Source organism: Melozone crissalis, unplaced genomic scaffold, assembly GCF_028551555.1.
Source record: "Melozone crissalis strain CALT ecotype California unplaced genomic scaffold, PUWL_Pcris_2 ptg000066l_1, whole genome shotgun sequence".
Lineage (NCBI taxonomy): Eukaryota > Metazoa > Chordata > Aves > Passeriformes > Passerellidae > Melozone > Melozone crissalis.
The window spans coordinates 646,465-669,760 of NW_026535844.1; the positions used below are offsets into that span (position 1 = coordinate 646,465).

The 23,296-nt window shown below is 49.9% G+C and overlaps 1 protein-coding gene and 1 pseudogene across 1 annotated transcript; one reads left to right on the forward strand and one right to left on the reverse strand.

The window, feature by feature from the left end:
* The window catches only part of LOC128945551 (uncharacterized), a 1,882,792-nt pseudogene that overhangs the window by 45,540 nt on the left and 1,813,956 nt on the right, over positions 1–23,296 (reverse strand).
* LOC128945528 (zinc finger protein 418-like) lies at positions 3,511–4,562 on the forward strand (the record flags this gene model as incomplete). Its single annotated transcript, XM_054289286.1, has 1 exon — positions 3,511–4,562. A coding segment is annotated over one exon (1,014 nt), but the record flags the coding sequence as incomplete, so codon positions are not given.

Below are 23,296 nucleotides of genomic sequence, written 5' to 3' on the forward strand. Positions count from 1 at the left end.
GCCGATGTCCTGGCTGGGTGTTGGCAGCAGCAAAGTGCCAGGGCAGGCTCAGTGCCAGCCCAGCCTGCTGTGGGAGAATATCCCTTGATATCTGCTCCAGTGGTTGCTGAAGCAGTCAGCATTGCTTTTGCCCCCCTGTTAGGTGCCATGGTGTCAGCAGAAGATATTGAAGCCTTCCTGCTTGGGGCATTTCAGTGCCAGGTTCTCACAAGCACCCACAGCTCCGTGGTTGAGCTGAGCATGGGGTGGTGACCTGCGCTGTGTCTGATTCCCCTTCCTTAATAACAGCCTGTCTTGTAGCTCTTTTCCCTTCTGCTGCCCTTGCAGAGCCATCCACAAACGCATTTTCTCCCTCAGGCCGGGCAATGTGCCATCATCAATCTGTCCCAGCCTGGGTCTGGAGCTCTGTCCCTTGAGTGCAGTCCTGGGTTCCTTGCCAGCCCCTCTCCAGGCTGTTCAAACAGGAGGCTGGGTTAAACCCTTGCCCTGTCCTCAGTTCTAAATCCTCCTGTGCCACTGAACAAGTTTCATACTGTAATAACCGAGCCCTGCTCATCCATTTAGAGGCGCTTTTATTTGTCAAAGCTTTAACTTGATGCCAGACTTGAACTGTAGGAGATCCTCCTGTTGTCATCAGTTTTCAGGCTGCACTTCCCATGAAAGCTGTGGCTGCACAATTCTGCAGACAATGAGGCCGCTCTGTGGCCTCTGGTTTAAACATTTTAGCACAAGAATTCCTTTGGCAAGACCCTGTTTAACATCCACCTATAATTCAAATTCTTTTTCCCTGTCTGGAAGGCCCAGGCCAGCCGCCTCAGTTAATCTTCATTTTAACACTTGAAAATTCTGTGATTCCTCCTCCTGTCCATCCATCCAGTTTGTTGACTGGCAGGATAGGAGTGTTGTAGGGAGATATCCCTGGCTCCAAAAGCCCTGCCTTTAACCAGGACTCAATACCAGCCTGTGAGCCCTTCCTCACCTCTCTTGGAATAGGGTATTGCTTGTCCTGGTTGCTTTAAAGTAATTTGTAGAGTCTCCAGATTAAATTTTCCCCATTTCCGCGAAGCTGCCCACACTTCTGGGTTCACTTCAGCAGGGGCCTTGTCAGACTTTTGACACAAAGGTAGAACAGAACTAGCCTATGTATCGCCTTTTACACTATTAAAATCCAGCTCTCAATTCCTTTCTAGTTAATTTTAATCACAGGAGGAAGAAAAAGAAATTCATTTTATTCAAATCTATTCCCCACGACTTCTAATAGTGGTTGAACAAATCATACCTGCTCATCTTTTGCACTCATTGCCTTAAAAATTAATATATTTCTTTACTATTTTCCCCTTTAGGTCTAAGATTCAGAGTGGATTGAGAGGCCCCTGTGTCCATCAGAAAATGCCTCCTCTCAATGCAGACCCACCCTGAATGTTCTCAAGGGCTGCAGTGTGAAGGGTCCCTGGTGTGATGGGAGCTGTGACAGCCCTGCCAATCCATGTCCATCAAGGGGTGGACTTGCTGGTCCTGAGAGTGCTGCTGTCTGTGCTTGCAGTGTCCTTGTGCCCTGCAGCTGGAGCCCTGGTTCCTTGCCAGGGGCTGTTTGGGTGGGCTCTCCCCTGGTGAGGAGGGCAATGCCTCTGCCAGGTGCTTGTGGCGGAGCCCGTGCCCTGGGTGCTGGGGCCCCCTTGGGCCCTGGGGTTGATCCCTCAGGGGCTGTAGGAACTGTGCCATGGCCTTTGCCTTCAGCTTGGCCTGTTGCTGCTCCCTTCTTGCACTCACCTGCTGTGCCTTTGTGCCCAAGTGCTGCAGGGCCTTCTTGTGCCCCTCCTGCAGCCCCCCTCAGTGCCTGTGGGTGCTCATCCTCTGACAGCTGCTGAGCTTTCTGCAAAATCATTTGTACCTCCAGTAACCCTAACAAAAGCCTTAAAAGATGATCTCCATGCTAAAATGCACAATCCACATTCCCCAGGTGTTCCTTGCTCCTCCTCCCGGTGCTCAGGGTGCCCTCCCCAGCCCGTAGCCCAGAGCCGCTCCCTGTCCTGCCGTAGTGTCCAAAGGCGCCCCCGGCGGGCAGGGCCAGCAGCTCCGCGGGGCCGGGCAGCGGCCGGGGCGTACCGCAGCCTCCTGGGGGCCGGGGGCCGCTGCCGGCCCTGCCCGGGGCTGGTGGGGTCAGGCAGCGCCCGGCGCTGAGCCCCGGCTGCCCCACAGCCCCGGCCCGGCCCCGCAGCTCCCCACAGGCCCCCAGCCCGTGCTCCCGGTGCCGCAGCTCTGCGCCCGGTGCTGCCGCTGCCCCTCACAGAGAAACCCCCTGAAACCCTGACCTCCTTGTTTTCCTGTCCTGGACACCGGGGGTACAAATGATCTGAATCAGCTGACAAGTTTTGAGGCTAAGACCCTGTTGGATAAGCATCCCAATCCTCAGTATTTTTCTCTTCCTTCGCTTTTCCATCATCCTTTTCCTTCCCACATAGATTCCTCCTGCAGCTTCTTGCCTTAACCATATTGCTGCACACTCCCCTTCACGCAATCCCTTTGCAGCACACCAACACCATCCATGCCCTGTTGTCCAAATGCGAGGGGAATTTGGGGAGGTGGGAGTGGGGCGGTGCCAAGGCCGGGCCCCCCCGCGCTGTCCCGGCGGGAGCGGCTGCAGTGGGGACCGAGTGCGGGCGGGAGCGGCCGAGAGCCCAGCGCTGCCCCAGCCCGACCTGCCCCAGCTCCATCCCTGCCCCTGCCATGGGATGCTGTGGGTTTGGGGGGAAGAGGGAGCCGGCAGTGGGTGCTGGGCCTGGGGCAGGAGGAGAAGGGAAGGAGAAGCAGAATTGAGGAACAAAAGGGTCAAACGATGCACGTGGGAGGAGAAGGTGAGATTGCGCAGGAGAAGGAGGAATAGCAGGAGGAAGAGGAGTGGGAGGAAGAGTAGGGACACAGGAGGAGGAACAGAAGAGGAAGTAGCACAAAGTTCCACTCTCCCTCTATCTGCAGCCTCCAACCTCAGCCCCAGGACCGTTGCCCCCCCTCCACATGCAGCAGGTGACCAGGGATTGGGATCCACGATTTTCCCGGGGTGAATCTTGGTGTTTCTGAGCTTTTTTGGCCTAATTGTTGGTGCTTTGTTTTTTTGGGGGGGCTGAATCTTTATATTTTGGAGGGGACTTTGCTGAATCTTGATATTTGGGAAGTTTTTGATCTGTGTCTTGATGTTTGGAGGATTTTGTGCTGACTCTTGGTGTTTTGGAGGTTCTTATATACACAAGATTCCCAATGACTTCCTGAGATAAACTTGAGCAAGTAGGAACTCCCAGTCTAAGAAACTCTCATTTTGTTTTTTACCCATACCAGGATTTTTCATTCCTAGGACGTGTGTGGATGGAGGAGGAAGAAAAGCCCTGGAGATTCCGCACAAGGAGGGGCAGCAAACCCAGCCCAGGGAGCTGTGGGGAGGAAAGAGCCCCCCTGAGCAAGGAAGGCGGCCGGAAATCCAGCCAGAGCTCAGAGCTGGTAGAAAAGCCCCATGGCAGGGAGAAGCCCCACAAGTGCTTGGAATGTGGGAAGGGTTTTAGTCGGAGCTTAGACCTGATCCAGCACCAGGTGATCCACACTGGGGACCGGCCCTATGAATGTGAGGAGTGTGGGAAGAGCTTCAGCTGGAGCTCCAGCCTGAGGAGGCACCAGAGGATCCACACTGGGGAGAGGCACTTTGAGTGTGAAGAGTGTGGGAAGAGCTTCAGCCAGAGCTCCATCCTGATGCAACACCAGAGGATCCACACTGGCGAAAAGCCCTTTGAGTGTGGGGAATGTGGGAAGAGCTTCAGCCAGAGGGGCCACCTGATGCAACACCAGATGATCCACACTGGAGACCGCCCTTATGAGTGTGGGGAATGTGGGATGAGCTTCAGCCAGAAGGGGAGCCTGATTCAACACCAGAGGATCCACACTGGGGCAAAGCCCTATGAGTGTGTGGAATGTGGGAAGAGCTTTAGATACAGCTCTGGCCTGAGGAAACACGAGATGATCCACACTGGGGAAAAGCCCTATGAGTGTGGGGAGTGTGGGAAGAGCTTCAGCATGAAGTGCCAGCTGACGGAACACCAGAAGATCCACACTGGGGAAAAGCCCTACAAGTGTGGGGAATGTGGGAGGAGCTTCCGAGAAAGCTGGGCCCTGATTCGGCACCGGGTGATCCACTCAGGGGAACGGCCCTACATCTGCTTGGAATGTGGGAAGAGCTATGGGTGGCACACTGACCTGAGAAAACACCACCAGCGTGTTCACTCTGGGGAGAAGCCCTACAAGTGTCCCCAGTGTGGGAAGAGGTTTCACAGGAGCTCCGATCTCCTCATACATGAGCGGAGTCACAGGGAGGAGAGGCCCTTCCGCTGCCCCGACTGTGGGAAGGGCTTCAAGCAAAACTCCAAACTCACCCTGCACCGGCGCATCCACACGGGGGAGAGGCCCTACGAGTGTGGGGAGTGTGGGATGAGATTCTCATTGAGCTCAACTTTAACCCGACACCAACAGAGGCGCCACTAAGGGAAGCCCTGTGAGTGCCCCGAGTGTGGGAAGAGCTTCGTGTGCTGCTCCAGCTCCATCCTCCATGGGAGGATCCGCGTTGGATGATCCCCAGTGACCCCTGTTGGGCAGAGTCCTGATGATCCAAGTTGGAAGGCATCTGGCTGGGAGACTCCCCATCTTCCTGGTTCCCTGTGGGCACCTAGATAAACCCAGCAGCAGGAACATCCATCGGGACGCAGACCTACAATGGGAATTCCTTGGGGAGAAGAGATTTGTCAAATTTCAACCCCATAAAATCTTTTGCATTCAGTCCTGTCTTCTGGTGACATCAGGGAGTACTGAATGGTCCCTGAGGTATATTCTGTGTTGACTATAAGATGCTTGTGTCCCCAGTCTGTTCTGTTTGTGCTGAATAAGAAGTTTTGCACCTTCAAGACTTGTTCTGAGAGTGAAGGGGGAGAGAAGAAGCACGGAGTTTTGTTTTCAGAAACCGCACTCACTCCTCCACATTCCTGCTCCTGCACTGTGTTGTCTGCGGATGGGCAGACAGTGGGACAGAGCTCTCCTTTCCTTTTAGTTAGTTTTAGCTAGCTGAACCAAAGTTCCCTGAACTGTGGGGTTTTTTCCCTTTTCTTTGGACCTGTTCAAGCCTGCTCTGGCCTGAACACCAGAAGAGCACGGGCAGCTCACACCTGTGGCCCACCTGGCTGGGCCTGGCCTGTGACATTTCCAGCATCAGAGGGACTGATAAGAGACTGAGTGAGCTGAGCTACAGCCCACAGAGGGACTTTGTGAGTTTGTGTCTCTCTTAGAGCAACAAGAGGTTTTATTGTTTAATATTGTTTAGGTTTTATTGTGTAATAAACAGTTTTTTCCACTTTTCTCCAAGGAAGTATTTTATTTTTCCTGAACCAGTTGGGGGAGGGGCCGATTGAATCTGCTGTCCAGAGGAACTCCTTTGGGAGTTCTCTCCCAAATTTGCCCTGAACCAGGAGAAGGTCTTTTCCAACTTCAGGGATTCCACAATTTTGATTTCCTGTTGCCCAAGGGTGTCTTCTGCAGCCAAATGGTGAAAAACTGGGGAAAAGGCCAAGATTTTAGAGACAGTGGGATAGAAATTCCACCAAAAAAGGTTCTTCCCTTCCACCTAAGCTGTGGATCCTCAGCTGGTATGGACAAGGAAATCTCTTTCTTTTGCCTCAATTTTGTTTTAATTTCTCTTTATCCCTTCAAAATATCCAATATTGAGGTAAAAATAGACATTGAACTAAGACTTGGGTGTGGTCATGGTAGGACACATGGACACCTGGAGAGTGACTTGGGGACACATGGATATTAACAAGGATGCGGCCATTTGTGGGGACATGGGGGGGACACGGGCATGGATGGAGATGTGGGGGACAATGACAGGGATGGAAACATGGTGGGGAGACAGCCATGGGTGAGGACATGGTGGGACATGGGCAGTGACATGTGGGGGTGTGGCCATGGCCGGTGCCATGGGGGAACTTGCAGGGGATGTGGGGGATGCTGGGTTTGAGGGGGTTGAGGGTTCCTGGGAGGGACTTGGGGCTTGCTGAGGCCTTTGGGGACCCCAGGCTGAGCAGCTCCAGCTGTGCTGGGAGACCCTGGGGGAGGTTCTGGGGCAGCTGCTCAAGGACCCCCTGACCTGGAGCCCCAGCCAGGCATTGGACTCCTGGAAGGGGATGAACATCCTTGTCCCCAGGAGGGAAATCCCAGCACCCCCAGGGTGTCAGGGGCAGCTGAGGGGCCACAGCAGGGAGGGGAAAGCCAGAGAGAGCTGTCACACTTCTAAGCTAAACCCCAAAAGTCCCAAAACTGAGGAATTCCTCCCAGGAAAAAGCTGCCAGAATTGAGGGAAAGGGGGAATGTGACCCTCCAGACTGAGCAGGAGGGGCCTACATCCCCCAAAACCAAGAACAGGGGTGAGGGCTGGGGCTGGGGGCACAATGGGGAAGGGGTGGAAGAGCAGGGGAAAAGAGGATTCAGAGCGCAAGAGGGATGGCACCCCCTAACTGAGTTGGGAGGGGTCTTTGGGTTGGGGGAATGACTGGTATGGGGAGGGAAAGGTGGGGATGGAACAGAAAAAGAGCAGTTCCATGGGGATCCCATTGTGTCCCCATCATTCGATTCCTGGAGTGATTCCCTGGGGCTCTGGGGGGGAATGGATCCGCACTGGGTGAGTCCCCAAGCCCCCTGCCCATCCCTGGGGGGTTCATGGGGGGTTCCCTCCACCCAAATGCTGGTGATGCTGCAGCCATGGGGGAGAGGTGGGATCTGGAATGGGCAGGGAAGGAAGAGCAATAGGAAGAGGAGGGAGAGGAGGAGGATGGAGGATGGAGGAAAGGCGGAGCAGGAACAGGAGGAGGAAGAGGAGGAGCACCAACAGAACCACTCTTTTCCCACCTGCCCACTGAGTCTGCAGCTCCCCTGGTCCTGGCAGCATCGATTCCCCAGATCCCACAGGTGAGCGGGGAGGGGGAACTGACCCCAAATCCATCGGGGAATCTCTGGAAGGGTTTGTTTCTGGGGAGGGGATGTTTGGATCTTGCAGGTCCCCAAGGGTGAGACGCAGATGCCCCTTTGGAGATTTGTGGAGGGTTCCTGTGGCAAACTGGCTGGGGAGGTGGTACCAGTTTGGGGGGAGATATTGGCATCAGAGTGGGGAGAGCAGCAAAGGCCAATTCTGGCAGCCTGGAGGGGTGGGGGAGGCTGGAGATGAGCAGGGTCTGGGCCTGCCTGACTGTGAACAGGGCAGTTACTTCTGGAGCTGTACTTGGGCAGCAGGACCAAGGGCTCACCCACTGTTTTTCCCCCAAGCCAGGATTTGTCAATCCCAAACTTTGTCTGGATGGAGCTGGAGGAGGCTGCAAGGAAAAGGAAGATGGCATGGGACACTGAGGCAGGTGAGGAAGAAGTCACTGCCCCTTTCCCCCTCTCCTCTGCTCTGTGTCTCAGCCCAGCATTGCCCCTGGCTGCAGGACAGCCCCACTGCTGACACCATCCTGCCAGGGATGAATTGGTGGGATCCCTTGCCCTTCCCTCTAGCACAGAGGCAAATCCCATCCTCTCCTTGTCCACAACTCCTTCCTCTTCTCTTTCTGTCCTTCCTTCCTCATTCCTTCCTCTCCTTTTCTTTCCTTACCCCAGGCACTGAGCAGCAGATGGAGACCAGGGAGAACAAATCCCTGTGGTATTCACATTTCTTTGAATAGAGACATAATTCTCTCTCACAGGATTTTTCCTGGGAAGCTGTGGAAAGGCTGAGAAAGCTCAGAAAGGAAGAAAACAATTCTTATCTCACTTGCTGCACCTGTTGTTTGGCACATGTGGAATGTGTTATTGAGATTGTTTACTGAGAGTGATTTGTTAATTGGACTGTGGTGATGGTTGTTTGGACTGATTGACCAATTAGGTCAAAGCTGGGTCGTGACTGTCTGCAAAGGGTCAGAGGTTTTTCCTTAGTATGTAATTTAGTATAGATTTAGTATAGCAATAGTGTAATGTAGTATAATATAGTATAGAATAAAGCATCTGTTCAGCCTTTAAAATCATGGAGTCAGAGCACATAATTCCTTGGATGGGTGAGACAAAGTAGAAATTTAACAGAATAGAAATGCATTTTTGGATTTAGGTGAAAAGTGCTGTTCTGAGCCTGTAACTTGTTTATCTGTGCTTAAGACTCCCTGTTCTCACAATGTTAGCATTCAAAAACACATAATCACGGGGGATTATATGTGGTGCTTTTTATTAAGAGCTCTGGGAATTGGGGTTTATTCAACCCAAATCTGATTCCAACCATACATCCGAAATGATCATGTTTTATACTCTATCGTTACATAACTTTCATGTTAATTATTAAACTTATATTGTTCTATTGTATACATAAATTTAGCCCCTCTCTGAATTTCCAACATAGTTTCTCACTATTCTTCTTATGGTTATATAATAATTACATTCAATTACTAAACAATCATCACATCTAACAATTATATAATTTATCATACCGCTTACGCAGGTGCAGTTGATCTGGGAAAGCACAAAGCCTAACATTTTTAGATTCTATCCAACTTTTTCCAGGGTTCCACTATCAACAAGAGAGGAAAAAAAATAAAGAAAAAATCTTGTGCTCACAGAATGCCCTCAACCAAGAGAAGGAATTCAAACCCCCAAGATAAGCGGAAGCCCCTTTGTCAGGGGCAAAGGCTCAGGCTGTCCAGAGAGTCTCTGTGCAAAAGGCAAGGACTGATAAGAACTAATTGCAGCTTGTAATGTGAAATCAGTAAAATTAATATGAATGAGACTATATGCATATGTATAAGCAAGGGGGAATTCTCAGAGGTGTGTGTGTCCTTTAGGGAGAACAACGATTCCCACATGCGTCCAGTGCTAAACATACCGGCTTTATGACTTTGTACAAAGTTGTGGAGTTTCTCTTTTTTTCCACTAATCATTTTGGCGAGCCAGCCAGGCGATTGACTGCCCTCACAGGGGTGGAAGGGAGGACGGACCCCTGGGCGCTCCCTGGGATTTTCCTGGAGGAGCTCTGCTCCATCTCGGCTTGCCTCCTGCAGACACAGACAATGACCTGCTGCTGTGCGGATACATGGTATGTCTGTCAAAGGGCCCAGGGGAGATAGGGCTGCTGATAAGTCACTCAGAGACATCTGAGTGCACAGCCTCGTCCCTGTGCTTGCAGGCAGCCATCGACCAGGAGCACGGTCGGCGGCAGAGGTTCCCGGTTGATAGCGCGACTGGGAACGGGTTCATTGTTCAATAGAGCGGCCGCTAGCGACTCTGGGGTGAGCCGAGTGAACACGAGCTTTGTGTGCTTGTAGTGTCCAGAAATTGTATGGCTAATGCATTGTGTGGTTAATGTTAGTGTGTTTGTAATCGTGTGAGTGTGTGGTGTATAAAACAGACCGAGCGAGTGAGTGAGTGTACCCACGGCGTGCGGGGGCAGTTCTACCCATGTCTGAAGCAGCCAGGTTAGGCCCGGAGCACCGGCTGGAGCAGGCTGTGAGGGCAGGGAACACCCCGTGGAGTAGTGGAACAAGTGGAGAAACGTGGGTGAGGACATTTATTAATTTATTGTGTTTAAAGGTGGTGATGTGTGATTTGTGTAGATTGTGCACATTTTAACCGTGGCTAGATGAACTCAGGGGATTCTTCTGCCCCCGCAGTTTGGACTTGGTCCCTGGAATTTTACTGTGTGCTGTTATTTTGATTGTGTCCAGTGTATGAGGACCAGAAGAGGCTGATAAGCTGATGTGGGTAGATGAAGTGTTGTATGTTGGGTTGTGTCAAGGAAAGTGGGCACTCTTAAGAGATACCCCTTTCCCAGTGCGTTTGTGTGGTTCCTCCCCCACATTGTGGTAATTTGATTCTCGGTATTGTAGGCTTGTGTTTGTGGAGATTTTAGGATTTTGTTTGCAACAAGTGTAGCATTTTACGTGGAAAAACTGCAGTATGGTGATTTATGTTTAACTGTGATAAAACAAATTAAAGGAATTCCAGGAATTCCCTTCCAACAGCAACCTAAGCCCTGACTCTCGTGAATTTGAGATGCAGGGTGTGTGTGTGTCTGTGTCTGTGTTTGTGGGCATATCAGAGTTTTAGCTGTAACAGGCACAGCTTTTTGCAAGGCAGCAAAGTGAGTGTCAATAGAAACAATGCTTGAATTAGATTGTGCGGGAAGAGAACTGGGAAAGAATGAGATTTTGTAAAGCAGAGTTTAGGTGGAAGAGACCAAGACAGGCACTTTATAATTTATGTTATTCTAAGGAAACCAAGGCTACTCAGAGAGCTCTAAGGAATTTAGTAGCAACTGGTCACGAGAAGCAAAGAAGAACAAGGATGTTTGAATTATTAGAAAAGAGAATTTCATGTAATTTAAGAAACCCAGCAGAAATAATTAAAGCTGAGTGCGTTCAGCTTATTTTATACCCCAAGACTTTGAATTAAGGCAAAAGGCTGGGATGGGGTAGAAAGATGGGAGCTAAGAAAATGGAATTTTTAGTAGACACAGGGGCAGCAAACTCAGTGTTAAATAAAGCCTCGATGCCTGTAACAGATGTTATGGTAAGGGGGCAACTGGCCAATCTGAAAAATCATATTTTGCAAACCATCAAAATAGTCATAGTTTTTTGTATATGCCCAACTCTCCAAAGGCCCTGTTGAGTAGGGACTTGTTGGAGCAGCTGGAAGCAAAGATCACATTTAAAGACGGGGATATATTTTAGAGGTAAAGGATCAAGAATATGGAGATATATTGAGCTTAATTTTAACAATTAGTGAAACTGAAATTGAAAATAAGGATGAAATTAACAAGAAAATAATGGATCCAGTGTATGGTAGATAGGGACAGGAAGATCACGCGATGTGACGGAAAGCGGCAGGACTCCTTTTCCCCCTAATCCCTTAAGATAAGAGATCAGTCTAGGAATGTGACTAGGAATGTAGCCCCCCTAACGACAGTAATGCTAGTAACTGTCCACTCCTGGTAACTTTCCACTCCTTACTAACCATAGATGGTAATGCAGACCCCCTCTGACGTAGAGAGACCCCTTAGACTATAAAACCCCACGAGATGAGATAATAAAGGCCTTTGACCGTCCACCACATTGGTGTCTGCGTGCTTCTCTGGCCCGAGCGACCCTGGAGAGTGTGGGTCGCCGTGCTGTTCCTCGAAACCAGGTCGCCTTGCCTTATATCAGAAGGCAACACCAGTGTTTCCTGGGGTATGGGCCTCTAACATAGTAGGGAGGGCAGAGAATGCACGTTCTGTGCAAGTTAGGGAAAACAACAAGCTAGGGTCAGGCAGTACACCTTGTGGCAAACCCATACACCCTACTAACACGTTTGGCACCTGAGCTACCCTAGTTTACTGTTTTAGATCTGAAAGAGGCCTTCTTTTGCCTCCCTATCCATGAAGCCAACCAGAAAATTTTTGCATTCAAATGAGAAAATCCTAAAAGCAGGCACAAAACCCAGCTCACATAGATTGTGTTGCCTCAAGGCCTTCAAGGCTTCAAAATTCCCCTGCTCTGTTTGGAGAACTGTTGCAGTGTGTTGCAATTTCCTGTTTTAAACTTCTCAGTCCCTTCCCCAGGTGTGGCAATACCTCTCTTCCCCTTCCCCCCTCGCCCCCTGCTGGGCTGTCAATCAGGCTTAACATTCCAGCAAGGCCATCGTGTGGTTGGTCAGGTTCAAAGGATGCAATCCAGGCCTGGGGTCATTGGCCTGTCTAGGTGTCCCTCGTCCCTTGAGACCCTCCTCTTCCTACTAGGTTGGTGCCTCACCTGTCCCTTCCCCTCCCCCTGTCCCTGGGCTTAAACTGACCAAGGACCACGTGCTTGCAATTCTGTTGGAGCTGTTACCTGAGATTCAGACCTCTGTGACCATGGAATAAACTCTGGATATTAACCCTCCAACAGAATCCGTCTCCTTTCTCTTCACCATCGCCTGAAGCCTTCCCACCTGAGGTAAACTGAGTTTCTACAAGCCTGGACTTGTTTCAGCTCCCAGCTGCAACCTCCAGCCAGCCAAAGGTGTCTCTGAGGTGAAATACCACAGTTGCTGCCTTTGGCCTAGCAGCAAGGGTCAGACAAGCCCAGGCACAATCTACCTGGTAATACTGGGATTCATATTCCAATATTTTGGCACCCATGGTGGGGCAAAGCGACTCTGCAGCCCCAAGAAGGAATCTCAGTACCTTGGAAAGACTTCGGCAGCCGTGCACCCAGCTGCAGAGCCTTGGTTGCAACACTCTCAGCAGAGACTTTGGGATTAATCCCAGAAAAGGTTTTGTGGACGGCTCAGTGCCTCTGGAAAGTGAGCTCCTTTCTGGTGAGCGGATTTGCCAGAGGAAGAACAGGGTAGCCTCTCCTGCCTATAGAGGGGTCCTGTTCCAGTGAAGAACACCCTGCCTGACCTGGCCAGCAACAGCTTCCATTTCATTAAGTATTCTCTGCTCCTTGGTGGAGCAGAAGCTCAAAAACAGACTCTGCCGTGAGTTCTGTTCCTTTTTTCCCTTTGCTTTCAGGCTGCGCAGCCCCATAGACGTGATACCATTGCATTTTAGGCTTTAGCTTTTGCGGCGTGTTTCACTGTCTTTTGGAATTCGCGCCGGCAGAGGAGCGGGGGGCACTCTCCCTGCCCTTCCCCCCGGCTCAGTAGCGCAGCGTGCTCAGCTCTCTCTGCGGGGGGGAGCTCTCTCGGTGCGGGGGACTCTGCCCTCTCTCTGTGCAGGGGAGGGGGGCTCTTTACACGTGGCCGGGGGGTCTCTCTCGGCGTGAGGCGGGGGGGTGCTCTGTACATGCAGCGCGGGCCGGCCCTGGTTTCGGCTTGCCACGTGGTGTGGGCAGAGGCTGCTCTCTCAGCTCCGCGGGGAGGCTCCATTCTCGGGCGGGAGAGGCTTTGTCTCCTCCTCGGCTTGGCAGGGCGTGTCCTGCTGCTGCTGCCCGGGAATTTTAAAAGAAGTAAATACAGCTGCACTTGAAACCTTTTGTCTGGTCTGCTCGTTAACGCTTTCCTATCTGTGTGGTTTTTTTTTTTTTATTAGAAATCAGTAGCTGATTTTGGCTTAGTCTTTTGTCTGGCGGGATTTTGCACTTTGCCTTTTACACCTAACATGGGCTCGAATCTCAGCACAGTACAAAAAGGAGTGTATTATCATATTGTTAGTATTTTAGTCAGTGGTAATGTGAAGTCCTCTAAAGGTAAATTGAAACAGTTTATAAGATGGCTTTTTCTACACTTCCCACAAGTCTCCCCTAAAGAAATCCACAATATTCAATTTTGGGATAAAGTAGGAAATTAATTGATAACCTTCGGACAGTCTGGGAACACATCCTCAGCTAAATTTGTGTTCTGGAGTTTACAAATTCGAACAGCCTTGCTCAAACAAAAGGAATTGGAGAAAAAGCCAAATGTAAAGCCATCTACCTCTGCTCTCCCTGTCTCTCTCTCTCCTAGCTCTAAAACCCCTAAACCTTTTACCCCAAAACTTGGTATTTTAAAGAGAGCACTCTCATTGGGAAGTTGACTCCCTGAGTTTGTTAAAATGCCTGAGAAGCCCTGTCCACAAGGCCCTGGCCAGGCTGCATGGAACCTTTCCCAATCCCGTGCCCCCTCCTCTGAAACCCAGAGCACGTGTCAGCTTTCCAGAGAGCAGTGATGCCCAAAATGGCCCCCAGTCCCTAGGGGGTCCACAAGATGGAGGATGCCACATCATCCCAAACTTGGTCTTCTTCTTCCCAAGATCCTCTTAAGCATCCTAAAATTCCATCCCCATCCCCCTCGCCTCCTGTTCCTCATGATACCTTCCCCCCTCCCCCTCCCTTTCCTGCAGTACCCTCAGCTCCACCCCTCTACTCCTCCCAGGGGGCGTTTGCTGACGTGATGTCGCCAGGTGTCCCCGCCCCCTGCCTGCCCCCTGACCCCGCCCCCTGTCCCCACAGTGTCCCCACCCCTTGCCAGCCCCCTGTCTCCGCCCCCTGTGCCCATTGCGTCCCCGCCCCCTCCCCGGGTTCCCACGGTGGGGACACACCCACTGCCTGTCCCCAAACCTGTATCTGTTATCCCAATGCTTCCAATTCAAGGGATACAGAGCAGGGAACTTCTGACCCAATGCATGGTCCCATGTTGTCATTGGCTCCTGTTACGTTTCAGCCTGCAGCACAAGGAGGGGCAGCCCCAACTGCTAATTGGAATTCTTTTGGATGACAATTGATTAAAGAGATCTGTGAATCTCATAATGAATATGGTCCACACAGTCCATATTTCTGTGGCCTTTTAAATTCTGAACTGTGTAGGACTGTAGTAGTCCCACATGATTTAAAACAGCTTTTTTTGTGTCTCATGACCTCCACAGAATTCAAATTATGGAAATTAGCATGGAAACAACTGCTAAAAGATGCTCTCCCAGGCTTGCATGCTGATCCAAACACAGCAAAGGACAACAATGGTGTGCCTATCACAAGTGAGCACCTCTCTGGCGAGGGTCAGTGGTCTTTACCCTCAGTCCAAGCTACTGCAATTCCTGTAGAAACACTCGAGAAAGTAAAAGAAGCAGCTGAAAAAGCATTCTTTTCCCTCCAACCTGAGGGGCCTTTTGAGCCCTATAGCAAAATTAAAGAGCTACCATCAGAGCCTTTTGTGAAATTTGTAGAAAGGTTAACTAGAGCCATTGAAACACAAGTTAAAAAAGAGAATGCTAGGGAAGAAGTTTTAGCGGAAATGGCATTTACGAATGCAAATGAAGAGTGTCGAGCAGCAATCTTGAGCCTTCCTATAGAACCGCCCCCAATCCTGAAAGATATGCTTCTAGTCTGTAACAGGAAAGTGCCTCTGATGAGTGTGGCTGAAGACACCAGACCAAGGCTGCTGCCAAGACCACCTCAGCGTGTCGCCGTTGCCAGCCCTGCGCCCATTCCCTCAGCACAGCAGTACCCTGGGCAGCAGCGGAGACCAGCAATGGTTGAGCCCACAAAACCATGCCTGCTTTGTAATAACCTAGGGCACTGGAGTAACCAGTGCCCCCTGAAAAGGGAATTTGATGAATTTAGAAATGGTGGGGGAGGAGAACTACAAGCACTCCCTGGGGGTCAACAGAAACCAAAAAACTGAATGGGGAGCGCCTACCTGCCAGGCGTGCAGACACAAAAAGAGCAGGCCAAGGGAATAAGGGTAGCAAAACAAACCAAGCGCACGATAATATTAATATTTGTGTAAGTGAAGCAGGTGCTTCAAAGACCACATCTGCTGGTCCACTGTTGAAAGTTAAAAAAAATAACCTTTGTTATGATTTAGGTGAACCTATATTAACCACATCTTCTGTCGATGAGCCTTACAGGTTGCAGCTGACAGAATCACTCCACCTGAAAGACACTGACTGGCATTTTGTCTCTGTCAATCCTGAACAGAAGGGTATGTGGAACCGAATTCGTTGTAAGTACATCGTCATTGGGGACACCAAACACACACCACAAGAGTTCGAAATTGCTCCAGAAATGACAACATCAGATCCTGAGCAATTCATTCTCGGCCTGCACTGTTTCCACCCACCCCTGTTTCTTCCCAAGGGACAAATTGTTGCACAAGCTATCCCTGTGCCATCTTTACCTGAAAATATCGAAAAACAAGGGCCCACAGTCGCCCGGGTCCAAGTTATTGGGAAAGACAAACCCAGGTTATGGTGTAATGTCAGTGGGGATGGGGAGTCAAAACGCATTGAGATGCTTTTAGACACAGGTGCAGACTGCACAGTGATTCCAGTACAAGACTGGCCAGCACATTGGCCTTTGCAAAATGTTGCCGGTCACATTGGAGTTGTGGGAGGTCTGCAGTTGGCAAGACAATCCAAAAGCATCATTCAAATAGAGGGACCAAACGGACAATTGGCAAATATCCGTCCATTTGTGTTAGATTATTTGGAACCTTTGTTAGGGAGAGATGTAATGGCCCAGTGGGGTGTCACAATTGATATTCCAGACTCTCCACAGCATTTTTGTACAGCAGTCATTGAACAACAGCGCCCCACCCAAAAACTGAAGTGAACAACAGACAAACCAGTTCAGGTGAAACAGTGGCCGCTCAGTAAACAAAAAATAAAGGCGCTTGAGGAACTAGTGGAAGAGGAAATAAAAAAGGGTCACATTGTGGAGACCATGTCCCCATGGAACTCCCCAGTGTTTGTCATCCAAAAAGCTGACAAAAAGAGATGGCGGCTCCTCCACGACCTCTGACAAATTAATAACGTAATTGAAGATATGGGCTCTTCCCCAACCTGGTATGCCATCCCCAACAATGCTTCCCCAAGACTGGAAATCAGCTGTTATTGATATTAAAGATTGTTTTTTCCAAATTTCCTTGCACCCTGACAATGCACCGCGTTTTGCATTCTTGGTCCCTTCCATCAACATGGAAGCCCCTATGAAAAGGTACTGTTGGACAGTTCTTCCTCAGGGCCTGAAGGTCTCACCAGCTATCTGCCAGTGGTATGTCTCTTCCCTGCTTTCCCCAGTGGTGTGCAGCCACAGAGAAAGCCATTATCTATCATTATATGGATGATATCCTCGTGTGTGTCCCCAATGATGATTTACTCACACATGCGCTTGACCTAACGATCGATGCATTGATTGTTGCAGGGTTCGAGCTCCAGGAAAAGAAAATTCAAAAGATGCCACCTTGGAAGTATTTGGGCTTAGAAATTGGAAATAGGACTATTGTTCCTCAAAAACTAGAAATCAATGCAAGGATCAAGACCCTTGCGGATGTCCACAAGTTGTGTGGGTCTTTGAATTGGGTCAGGCCATGGCTCGGTCTGACTAATGAAGACCTTGCCCCTCTTTTTGATTTTTTGAAAGGGGGAGAGGACCCAGGTGCTCCTAGGTCTGTTACCCCAGAGGCACGGAAAGCTCTAGAAAAGGTTCAGGTTGCAATGTCCACAAGACAGGCCGACCGATGTCAGCCTGACCTGCCATTCAAATTTATCATCCTAGGTAAGTTGCCACGCCTCGATGGAATTATTTTCCAGTGGGAGGAAAAACAAACACCTAAGGCAAAGGAAACACCTAAAAAGGGCCAGGACCAGAGGGACCCTCTCTTGATCATAGAATGGGTTTTCCTCAGTCACAAAAGGTCTAAGAGACTGACAAAGCCTCAGGAGCTGGGAGCAGAACTGATCCAGAAAGCAAGGACCCGGATCAGGGAGTTAGCAGGATGTGATTTTAAGTGCATTCACATTCCAGTTGAGTTAAAATCAGGTCAAAATACTATGAAAATACTGGAACAATTGTTTCAAGAAAATGTAGTGTTGCAGTTTGCTCTAGATTCCTACTCAGGACAAATTTCTGTAGCGTGGCCCACTCACAAATTGTTTGAACAAGATGTTCAATTCACTCTGAAATTGAGAAGTGCTCTAAGTAGGAGACCTTTAAAAAAGGCTCTGACTGTCTTTACAGATGCGTCTGGGAGGTCCCACAAGTCCGTTATGACTTGGAAGAATCCTCAAACCCAGCAGTGGGAGACGGACATTGCTGAGGTGGAAGGTTCACCTCAGGTTGCTGAATTGGCTGCGATTGTTAGGGCTTTTGAAAGGTTCTCAGAACCATTCAATCTGATTACAGACTCTGCATATGTGGCAGGAGTAGTATCCAGCGCAGATCAAGCAATACTGCAAGAGGTGTCTAACATCACACTTTTCGAATTGCTCTCAAAACTGGTAAAGTTAGTCACTCACCGAGAGCAACCATTTTATGTGATGCATGTCAGGTCACACACTGACTTGCCAGGGTTCATCGCTAAAGGCAACAGAAGGGCAGATGCTCTCGCTGCACCTGCAGTGATGGCCACTCTCCCAAATGTTTTTGAACAGGCAAAAATCAGCCACCAGCTTTTCCACCAAAATGCACCTGGCCTGGTTCGTCAGTTTAACATCACTCGAGAACAGGCCAAAGCAATTGAGGGCACATGCCCACATTGCCAACAACATGCACTCCCTACAGTGAGTACGGGAGCAAACCCAAGGGGACTGAACAGTTGTGAACTCTGGCAAACAGATGTTACACACAGTCTTTTGGATGGCAGAAATATGTTCACGTTAGTGTAGATACCTTTTCTGGAGCGGTCTATGCTTCTGCCCACACAGATGAATCATTTATCGATGCCATTAAGCACCTCTTACAGGCTTTATCTTTCATGGGCATCCCCAAGGAGCTGAAAACTGATAATGGGCCTGCTTATAAATCCAAGGAATTGGGAAGCTTCCTGCAGCAATGGGGAGTAGAGCACAAAACTGGCATCCCCTACTCCCCTACAGGTCAAGCCATTGTAGAAGGAACTCACCGTGATATTAAAAGAGTCCTGGACCAGCAACAACAGGTTCTGAAGGTAGAACCTCCCCACATCCAGTTATCCAGGACGCTATTCACAATCAATTTTCTGAATTGTTCCTTTGACAGCCTGAACCCACCCATCCTGCACCACTTTGGGGGGAGCAGTCATAGGTTGATGAAAGAAAAGCCTCCGGTTTTAGTAAAAGACCCCGAGACTTGGAAAATGGTGGGACCTTACAAATTGGTTACTTGGGGGCGTGAATACGCTTGTGTGTCCACCCCCTCTGGTTTAAAGTGGGTTCCTTCCAAATGGGTAAAGCCTTATGTTCCCAAGGTCTCAGAGAAATCTACGGAAGTGCCCCAGGTTGCTCATGCTGCCTGGAGAAGGAAACGCCGCACGCGTTCTCTGGATGAAATTCCATTTAAGCCTCCTATCTGGAATAGTTTGTAATATATGTTTCTCTCAAGTTCCTTGTACCAGTTTAGATCCCACTGTTCGTGTGTAGTCAGTCTCAAGACACCATAGACCGAGCCTGCTTCTCATCCTACTCATGATCATCCCACCTGTGATCTCCTGCATAGTCCCTCAGCCCAAAGCACGTATGGACTACCTTGGCAAAAGCTCTCAGACATCAACAGAGAAACTGACAATGGGCTGAATGGACAGTTCAAAGGCTGGGGACTCTCGGGCTGGTTGGGATCTATGCTGAAAACTGTGTTTTAGTACTGTTTATTTTAGTTATTGTTATTGTAGTTGTTAGCATTGTTTTTGGACTAATCAAACGCATGGTTCTCAAGTTAGTTTCAAGCCCATCTCCCCCTCCTGTAGAGGAGGAACCAATTTCATCACAAACCCAGTCCCTTTCTTTTTAAACAAAACTAGGGGGAGATGTTGCAGTGTGTTACAATTTCCTGTTTTACCTATCCTAGTCCTTCAGGTGTGCCATCTTCACCCGCCCCCCTTTTCCCCTGCTGGGCTGTCAGTCAGTCTTGGCATTCCAGCAGAGCCGTCGTGTGGTTGGTCAGCTTCAAAAGATGCCCCTATGCCCAGAGGTCATTGGCCTGTCTGGGTGTCATCCTCCCCTGAGACCCTGCCCCTCCCACATGGTTGGTGGCTCACCTGTCCCCTCCCCCTCCCCCCGGAGCCTAAAAGGTCAATCAGGCCGTGCGGTTGGCATTCTGTTGGAGCTGTTACCTGTGATTCAGACCTCTGTGACCATGGAATAAGACTCTGGATATTAACCCTCCGGCACAATACGTCTCCTTTCCTCCTCACCATCGCCTGAAGCCTTCCCCCCAAAGATAAAGTGGGTTTCTACAAGCCTTGACTTGTTCACTGCCCGCTGCCGCATCCAGCCAGCTAAAGGTGTCTCTGGGGTAAAACACCACAGTTGCCGCCTTTGGCTTGGCAGCAGGGGTCAGACGGGCCCAGGCACAATCTACCTGGTGATATTGGGATTCATATTCCAATAGAGGGCAGAGGTAAAAATGTAATGAATCAAAAATGGGAGGAGATGGCATTGACACATGACATATAGGGGGGGAATCTTCACTTAGCAAGCTTGTACGTGAGGTGGCAAGGGTCCAAGAGCCCTGCACTCCGTACCCTGTGGTTATCTTTTGCTTTTGCACTATTATTTGAACTGAATTATCCATTATTTTTAATCAAATTATATTGTCGATATATATTTTCTAAACTACTCAATTAAAATTGCTGCTATCTCAAATATTGTTTGGGTTTTTTTATGATGGGATAATTGGGCAAACATAACAACAAGAAACACAAGGGCAAAACCAATGGCCGGAATATATCACACAAGAAAGGACAGTTCAGAATTCTGCCAGCAGCAGCTTTGCTGTGACAGGCCAGGAGTGCAGTGCACACAAGCTCCAGTCAAAAGGTTCAAGGCAAAGCTGAGAACAGCAAATCAAATCCAAACCAGACAGAGAGTACCACAACAGCAGGAGAGAGAACAAGAACAGAGTAGAAGTGCAGTGATGCTGGCAGGCCGTTCACTGCAGAGGCTCTTTCTTCAGCTCATAAAACAACACAGAAACAAAGCCCTGAGCATGGAGCCACTCCTGTTCTCACCCTGTTTGGAAGGACCATCGTGTCCCAGCCATGGAGTGACAAGCAGGATCCCTCACCTCCCGACTGACAGCTGCCATCTCTCCTTCAGCCATGCGTGTCTGTCTGACAACGTCCTGCAAAGTTCCTCCATCCATGTATTCCATCACCAGCCAGAGATCTCCATCAACAAGGAAGCTGGAAGAGGAAAGCAATGGCATGGAGATGAAAGTGCAGAGCTCAATTGCCCCATGGAAAAGCCTGGAGTGGAGTTTTGTTTCCAGGTCACATGTCAGTGAGGACAGAATCAGATGGAGAGACATTGCTGCCAGGCTGCACAGCCCTTGGAATCTGCACAGTCTAAAGGAGAAGGAGACACCTGTGAGAAAGGAGAGGCCTTAGATGGCAAGCAGGTGAAAAATGCAGTTTAGCAACAGCCCAGATCAGTGTGGAACCACAACCCCTTGGCCCCAGCTGGTTCAGCTTCTGAACTCATCAGTTCCACCATTCCCTGCAGAACAAGGCAACACAACTGCCAGGGTTATCCAGGGGAGGAGGCCGTGCAGCACTTGGGACAAAAGCAGTCAGAAAACCTTGCAGGAAGTCCCTTCAGAAACAGGCAAGGCCAGTGAAAAATGGGCAAATGAGGCATTTCTGGAAACAAGAACCTGATCTTCCTGGCATCTGTAGCAATGGAAAAGGTCTGGGAAGAAGAAGCCAAGGGAAATAATTTCTGCTGTGGTTTATCAGCACTTCTTGGGAGACACAGCAAACGGGGAAGAACTTGAAGGAAAAACCAAAGCAAAGCAACAAAAGCACATGGAAGGAGTGAACTGTCAGGCTGTTGTTTTGGGAAGATGTGGCTGGGTCAGGCATTTTCCAAACAGGCTACAGACTCTGGATGCCAGGAAAGGTTAACGCAGGGCCCGGGCACGGGATAAGAGCTGAAGCACTCACCTGTCCAAGAAGTTGACAATGTTGGGGTTCTTGTCCTTCAGGAGCAGGATCTCATTCACAGCTTGTTCCCTGTTCTGCCCTCTGAGACTCATTTTCTTGATGGCCACCTGAAGGGACATTGCAGCCTTTAACTGCAGGAGTCTGTGGCAGGAGGCCACAGCAAACACAGGGCGAGTCTTTTTGGAGTGACGGAGCCGGGCTGTGCCCAACTGCCTTGGGATGGGACACCAGAGCTCAGCAAGGGCCATTCCCACAGCCCAGTGCTCTGCCAGCTGGGGGCTGCTTGCAGGACACACGGCCAGAGACATTTGGCCTTGCAAGCTCTGCAGAAATGGTCCCTCAGCTGTCAGCCTCAAAACTCTAACAACATTCTCTGCACCTACAGTCTTCTCAAACGGCCTCAACCCTCTTATTATTATTCAAACACATTTTGCAAGCAGGAGGTAATTCTGGTTCTGTGAAAGCAGAGCAAAACAGCCAGGAACCCTTTAGCAATTCTATGGGATTTCAGATCCAACTGGTGATTGGATGATTTCATGATTTCAGATCCAACTGCTCTGTTTGGGATTGCACAACAAAGCAAACACACACACCCGTTACTCAGGTGATCCCTGTCACAGGCTGTCACTGACACCAGACCCAAACACAACTGCAGGATTTAGGAGAGAGCTTTGCTCTGAACATCCATCTTCTCATTTCTCTCCCTCTCCCTCTGTGAACAGCTGAAGTTGGACTAATACCCCAAACTGAGCCCAAGCAGGATCTCTCCCTAAATAGGCCTTGAGGTTCCCTTTGAAGATGAAAGGCAGGATGGAAAAACTGCTAAATAATGTTCCTGTCTGAGGCTGGGATGAAGATTAATGGGGCCTCAGTCTCCAGCAGCTGATGCATTCACACTTTTAGATATGAAGACCAAGCCAGCGTGTCCTGCTCTGACAGACACCGCTGCCCTCCTTGCATTCCTTTGGCACTTGAGAAGGACCAAGTCTGTCCCAGCTGTGCTCTGCAGGCTGACACTGCTCTGCCTTCAGAGGAGCAGCCTGGGCAGGAAAGCTCTGCTGGCCCCCAGAGCTGCAGCCACAGCTCCCAGCAGAGGGGAAAGCCCTGCAGAGCTGCCAGCCGTGCTGGGCGTGTTGGCACTGACCTCTCCTCCAGTGGCCCTGTCGAGTCCTTTAGAAACGGCTCCGAAAACAAAACAGCAGAGAAGAAAGAAGCAGCGCTTTAGGCCCTGGCAGTGAAAGGCAGCCCAGACAGGAGATCTCTGCTGCCTGCAGGGTTCACAAACACCTGGGTGCATCGACCCTTCCATCACCAGCACAGCAGCCACCAGCCCTCTGCCATGCGAGGTGTGCAAGAGAAAACTGAGACCCAACACGAAGGAATTGGGCTGGAGCAAATCCCAAATGTCCACCCTGAATAGCTTTAGTTCAAAACCTGAGGTGAGAAATGGGTGTCTAAAGAACTGGAAAAGAATGCATTTCATCCTTTTCCATTTCCTGCCTAAGACCTGCAGGATCCACAAGGGCCCTGCCATCAGGCAGGTGATGCATTTTCCCCCAGAGTGCATCAGCTCTGTGTCTGTTACTGAATGTATGGGGTCTGCTAATTGTGCTAGAGTAGAGCACTTATTGGTTCATCTCTGGTTTCTGTTTCTAAACCATTAGGTTGATAATCCTGACCAGTGGATATTTTTTGAAGGAAAATATTTGAAAGAAATCTTCTTGAGAACTGTTGTCTGACAGTCACCAGATGGTGAGTTGCTCTTTTAGTCACTCCAGTTCCAGGGACAGAAGATCTTCCAGGTCCTGCTCCTTGCTGCAGGCAGGACACTGCCAGCCTCAGGGGCCTTTGATGGCACCTTCTGACCACAGTTATCAATTCTGATCAGGACTGAGAGACAGCAGGA